Source organism: Lolium rigidum, chromosome 1 (assembly GCF_022539505.1).
Source record: "Lolium rigidum isolate FL_2022 chromosome 1, APGP_CSIRO_Lrig_0.1, whole genome shotgun sequence".
NCBI lineage: Eukaryota > Viridiplantae > Streptophyta > Magnoliopsida > Poales > Poaceae > Lolium > Lolium rigidum.
This window is the reverse complement of record NC_061508.1, coordinates 296,671,937-296,678,422: the sequence shown is the minus strand read 5'-3', so window position 1 is coordinate 296,678,422 and position 6,486 is coordinate 296,671,937. Positions and strand designations below refer to the sequence as shown.

General features: G+C 46.3%; 1 protein-coding gene across 1 annotated transcript; it reads left to right on the top strand.

The window, feature by feature from the left end:
* Positions 1-559: 559 nt before the first annotated feature.
* On the top strand, positions 560-1,036 carry LOC124684798 (RING-H2 finger protein ATL39-like). The gene has a single exon (XM_047219049.1). It carries the CDS (start codon positions 560-562, stop codon positions 1,034-1,036), a length of 477 nt encoding a protein of 158 aa, XP_047075005.1.
* The last annotated feature ends 5,450 nt before the right edge of the window (positions 1,037-6,486 follow it).

Genomic DNA, 6,486 nt, shown 5'->3' with positions numbered 1-6,486 from the left:
TTCTTTTAGTGGAAGGAGATGTTTTTGTGAACAACAAGATCGCATGTGGTAACTTTACTAATCTGAAAACCCACCGAAATAGTCTTTTTGGACTGAGCCTCTTAGAAGCTCACAAGTGTGTAGAGTATGCCTGCATGCCTTTTACAGTGATGAGTGTATGTATGTTTTCGTGAGTGCTCTACATATGTACTTTGCTTGGTAAGCTGTGACGTCTGGATTTTTGTTCACCACTTTTCTTCTCTAAAATACATCATCGGAGTAGAGAGTTGACAAAATATCTCTTTCATCTGTAGCAATAATGTCTCTTCTCTATCGGTAAACTCTCCGCGTGAGCTCATGCGTTACCAGCTCTAAAGCCAGTACAAGTCAATGCTAGCTAAATGGCTGATATCCACGCAACACTAGAAAATGCATCGAGTCGCACTGTGCCATCTACTACATATCTCTGGCATGACAGGGCCCTCGCAGTCGGTGGCGGCTCTCGCTCCTCTTACCCACGCGCGGGCCGGCCGAAGTATATTCCAAGCAGAAGCAGCAAAAGCTAGCTCGCCATCCATCCATGGCTTCGTTCGGACCGACAGATTTGCCAAACTCAGAGCACGACAAGCACGCCGGCCAAGGTACGCTGATCTTCAGCTACACTTGTGTCAGCCTCACGGGCACGGCGGTCTTCGCCGTCCTCTTCTTCTTCTGCTACAAAATCCGCAACAGAACGCCGGTGGCCGCCGCGGGGGCGGAGACAGCCCGCCGTCGTGCCGTGGACCTCACCAAGCTACCGGAGTTCGCGTACACACGCTCCGCACGGCACAAAGGCGAGAGCGGAGGCGGCGGCGACGGTGCGCAGTGCTCGGTGTGCCTTGGCACGGTGCAGGCAGGCGAGATTGTGCGGATGCTGCCCCTGTGCAAGCACCTCTACCACATTGAGTGCATCGACATGTGGCTGGCGTCGCACGACACCTGCCCGCTTTGCCGTTCGGAGGTTGAGCCGCTGGAGGACGACGGGCAGCCCTCGCCGACGACGGAGCTGCTGGTGTAATGCGCCGACCGGCGCCCGGCCATCGAAGTTGGTCTCCGGCAAGGTGCATGGTAATTAGTTGTACCTTGTCGCACGTGTTTTAGCTAGTTATTAATATGTACAGCATCGGCATTTAGTTGAAACTTGTAATGCATTTACACAAGGAAGTTTTTGTTCTGGGTCTGCAAGATCACCACTCTTGTTGAGTTCCATTGTGCTCAATTTCTAGGATTGCTTGACTGAAACATACATATATTCATGCTTCTAGCTATTTCTAAGATTGTGCTAGAAGTTTTTGTATGAAAGCATTTCCTCATATTATGAAAATTTACTGGCGCGGACGAGTACCAGCTGGAAATACTGGTTAAAATACCGTCTGAGATTTTTTTAAACATATTTATTAATTTAGCTGGAATCTGTCAAAACATTTGAAAATTAAGGAAAGTTTAGAAATACTGGTTAATATCGGCCGGTATTTTCTTATACATGTGGGCAACGGAAATACCTGCTGAGAAAAAACTCTTGGCTCATACATACATTCAAGCGACATACAGTTATACTCCATATATGTAATCTATACCTACTAATAAAACCAAAAGAGTTTCTTGTTGATCCGTTTTTTATTGCTCCTGTTTTTCAATTGGAATTACGGCGCCACCACCACCAAGTGAAAAAACTGTTCACCCAGGCAAGATTCACAATTCCCCACGGTCCACTGGTTAACCAACGCGCGCACCGGCTCGCGGTGTAGATCTACCGCCAGAAGGAAGATTTCCATCGATTCAAACAAGAGAGGAACTTCGTCAAGGATTCAGATCGATTTCGATTTGCGTACATATAAGCAACAGCTAGAGGCAATGCCCCGGAAGGTGAGGAGGACGACGCCTAGGAGCGATGTGCGAGAAGCTGCAGCAGAGGCAACGAATCGACACCGCCGCCGTCAGTAGCAACACCGATGGCTCCAGATCCGGTGAAATTGAGATAACGTTCTGGAAGCAAGTGTTCATACAATCATACTTCTGTAATTTCTTCATAATATATCAGCGATTTCTAAGCGTGGTTAAATGAAAACAATACCATATTTCGATGATAATACCTCCTTGTTCTGGAATTTAAATTTCTCCAGCGAATATATTCATCTAAAAATAAGTATACAGTGAATCAGTCAAGTCCTTATCCACATTTCCCCACCTGCGCAAGCAAAGTTTCGCTGACATTCTTCTACGACCTTCGGCCACTTGCTAAAGTCAACTACTACGTAACAGAAATAATGGAGTATGTTAATTGAAGTCTAACAAACCTCCCAACTGCAAGTATAGATTCATTGTTAAACCTGGTTGAAAGCACAAATCTTTCTTCCAAGTACAGATTCATTGATATGGACAATAATTATGCGGACACCTTGAATTCCACCTGCTGACCTACCATCTTCTTATAAACCTAAGTCAATGCAATAATGAGCCCTAGTAGCACGGGGCAAACTAATTGTGATCTCTGAAATACTAGATCATATTGACGCGCGTTGCTGCGCCCATCCATTCTGACACTATTTTGATAATTTCATCTTGTATCACGCATTACATCTCAATAATGAAACAACAATAAAATTAGGAATTTTAACAAAAAGTTGGTTTCAAATACATTAGACAGCTTTGGTCAGCCATGTTTTATCAGTGACACATCAACACAACTCCTAGCCAGACAAATCAAACCTTCCCCCTTTAGGCAAATAATATAATTGATGAAGACCATGCAGTGAAATCCTAGTTCAATAAACAAGTCAAAATCAGGAATTAAATATCAAGAAAGGCAATACTTTAGAATTCCTTTTAATACCAATGTGCATGCTAGTGTGTCAGTTACTGAACTTTAAAAAACATCAGAAAAATAAAGAGAAGATAGAGCAACACAACCAGAAACATAAATAACTACCAAAATCATGAATAAGATGTGTGTATGGTGACCACTTGTACCCAGTACAAGGAAAGGGTCTTGTCTTGTTGCAACAGTATCTTCAACTTAGTAAGCAAGAAAATTTAGTATGAATCATTTATTTATCCAAATCTGAAATATAATGGAGTTGAGAATATGATATTAAGTCGTGAAATTATTGAAGAAAACAATAGCAAAACAGTCCATCAAATATAAAGAGTAATCTAAAAAATATCTATTTTTTTCTTGCAGAGAATAAAATCTGGAATGTGGATAGATATCACAACAACAACAATAACAACCAAGTCTCTCAGTCTCAAACAAGTTGGGGTAGGCTAGAGTTGAAACCCAAATGAGTAATGACAGCAAAGACAGAGATGTGGTCTGTGGACCCAAATGTTACAGAAACAAAAGGTCTCATATTTAATACACAGAGCTGTAGGCTGTGTAAAAACCACAAATCAAAATAATTATTCAACTTGCAATAAATAAAAGAATTTCATCTAATCCAGAAAATTAATTTATGGTGGTGAGGCACAACCTACACTGAAAATTCGAATCTAAGAAGTAATGACCTCAAGTCATGTTACCTGTTCTTTTCTAGAAAACGTTGAAACGCTAGACAGAGCTTCACAGGATAGCAAGACAATCCAACAAAGCATGAAGTCCCCATAAGCTTCGGTTACAACCTGAATTGCTAGAATCAAAAGAGTTCCAAATAAAAAGGTTGCTATGCTGGTTCATGCTTATGAAAGAGAGTAGGGGTTGTTTCTTACTGCAGCAGATAAACATTTTATCGAGCAGGGGTTACACAGTCCTACAATTCTTTTTGACAAAACTAATTTGAAGGCCCATCAAAACACCCTATCATCTCTGTCTAAAAACGCTACAATTAAGTAATTCAGAACTCCACAACCCTAGACCTATCTGATTACTTAACGATTTTTATGTCGCATATATTTTATGAACTAATTAATCACTCATCCCATGATTCAAAAGATTTGTTTCACTTCCTTAAATCATGGATATGAGTATCCAAAGAATGGATTAGGAGCATATCGTGGATGTAGGTAGGATCGCCTGCTGACCGTCTTGTACGGCAGCACAATGGAATATTGATGCTACAACGCCGCTGTTAAAGTACGTCATGGGCCTGGCCTGTTAGTCTTATGGTTTGCTTAGGGGTCAAGTAAGCCTTGCTTGGGAGTCAAGTAAACCTCTCTATATAAGGAGAGGAGATGTATCAATCTAATCAAGCAAGAATTAAGAAGGAAATCCCTTCCCTCTTGCCCGACCGTGGGCAAAGGCCCCCGGCCGGCCTTCTCGCGCCCTCGCAGCCCTCTCTCCCTCCCAAACCCTAGCAGCCACATAACACTTGGTATCGGCTTCCCGGGTTCAATCATGTCTAGCCCTCCACCAAGTTCTTCCCACCCACCGCCGCTGCAATCCGACGTCCCCGCCGTTCTCTCCCCGGCGGAGATCACCGCAGCCCTCCGTGATCTCACTACTGCTGTCCAGGAGATCTGCCTCTTCCTGGCTGGTCCCTACGGGCCGCCGCCGCCGGCGGCGCTGCTGCCGTGGCAGCCGACGAACCAGGCGGCCTCCACCGCGATCATCGGGCCGCTGCAGCCGACGCTGCTGCTGTCATCGCCGCCACCTAACGCCGGGCTGCTGCAATCCCCGCTGCCGCTGTCCACCATCTCCGGGCCAGGCCCTACCTCGGCGCCGGGGTCCCTCTTCTCCAGCAGCCGGCCGCCTTCTTCCCCACCGGGACGCCGGCAGCAGCAGCAAGCAGCCGCCGCCGCCAACAACGCCGCCGCTGCAGCTGCTGTCCTCACCGACGCTATCCCTCGCCGTTCGGTGGGCAGCATGCACAGCAGCAGCAGCTGCCGTCGCGACCAACACCGCAGCAGCGGCTGCTGCCGCCACCGACGCTGTCCCTACCTTTCGGCGGCGTGGGAGCGACCTTGGCCCTGGGCTCTACATCGCCACCGCCCAGGATGCCCTTCCACCATGTCCGTTTCCCTCCGTCGCCGTCACCGCTTCCGGCTTTGATCGCTATCCGCCACGTGTCGGCGGCGGTGAGGCTGCGAGCTGCTGCCGCGCGCGGCCTCCTAGTGCGTCGGCGTGTGCGGGAGATGCGTGATCTGCATCTGCAGCTCCTCCAAGTTGAGCTTCGTTGCGCAACGGACCTCGATCTCGTCCGCTGCGTTGGGGATCTTGGGCGTGCGGTTTCCCCCACGGGCGGCGGACATGCTGTTTTTCCCGCGGGCAGCGACCTCAAAGTCTGCGCCATCGACAGTCATCCGGCGGGGAGAAGGCATGGTGTCACCGGCAGGAGCGCACCGCGTAGCACCACTTCATTCCGTCGCCAGCCGCCGCGCGGGCTCCTTTTGTCCCGCTGGTTTCCATGGGATCCAGGTGGTTGTACAGGTGCACGTCCGACGGGCAGATGGTGTCCACTTTATGTTCAGGGTCAACAATAAAGCGTCCCGATCTATTTCAGGTTGAGAGATATAAAACAAGCTGAGATGTAAAAGGCTCGTTTTTAGGTGTTAGGGTTGTGTTGTGTCGAGTAATGGTTTGCTTAGGTTGCAGCTCGAGGACGAGCTGCATGTCCAGGTGGGGTGTAGTGTTAGAGTACGTCATGGGCCTGGCCTGTTAGTCTTATGGTTTGCTTAGGGGTCAAGTAAGCCTTGCTTGGGAGTCAAGTAAACCTCTCTATATAAGGAGAGGAGATGTATCAATCTAATCAAGCAAGAATTAAGAAGGAAATCCCTTCCCTCTTGCCCGGCCGTGGGCAAAAGGCCCCCGGCCGGCCTTCTCGCGCCCTCGCAGCCCTCTCTCTCCCTCCCAAACTCTAGCAGCCACATAACAGCCGCCACCGTCCGGGATGACGAGTTGCAGTGAGCTTAGCCGCACCACCCCGGGGCCGGGGGAGGCACTGGCACACGAAGGCTTATAAATATTACAACAATAGATTTTTAGAATAATTTGAAGAGTTTATTAGGTAACAGAATAACATATACATTTTCTTTTTTATCGTCCTTTCACATTGTCTGTGAGTTGTTTGTTTCTTTTTTAAAATATCTTAGTCTCTAACTACCTATGCATGCTATGCTCCGAAGCACCAAAACTTCAGAATATTGAAGTTTGTTCGTTTCACATTCATGGAGAGGTCAACAATCAGAAGACAATAGTATAAAGAACAAACAATAAAGAATTGTAATCCAACAATGTAAGCAACATAAAAGAATAATCATATGAGAATTCTTGATCCATAATAATAGAAAATGAGCAAAAAAATAGGAAAGAAGTGTATAATAAAGTAGTAATAAACAAATTAGGCATGTAAATAGTTTCAAACAATATAATCAGTAGTTTTTTTTGAACGAGGGCAAAAGCTTTGCCCATTCATTGATTAAGAAGGAGTTTACAAGAAAGTAAAAGGTTCGAATAAAAATATTACAATTACTCTCGCGGCATCAATTGACTCAAATTCTTAGCACCGGCTATGTTGTGGGTATACTTTATGGGTA

Excerpts from the sequence above, each read along its gene's own strand:
- LOC124684798 (XM_047219049.1), top strand. The coding sequence starts at position 560 with ATGGCTTCGTTCGGACCGACAGATTTGCCAAACTCAGAGCACGACAAG.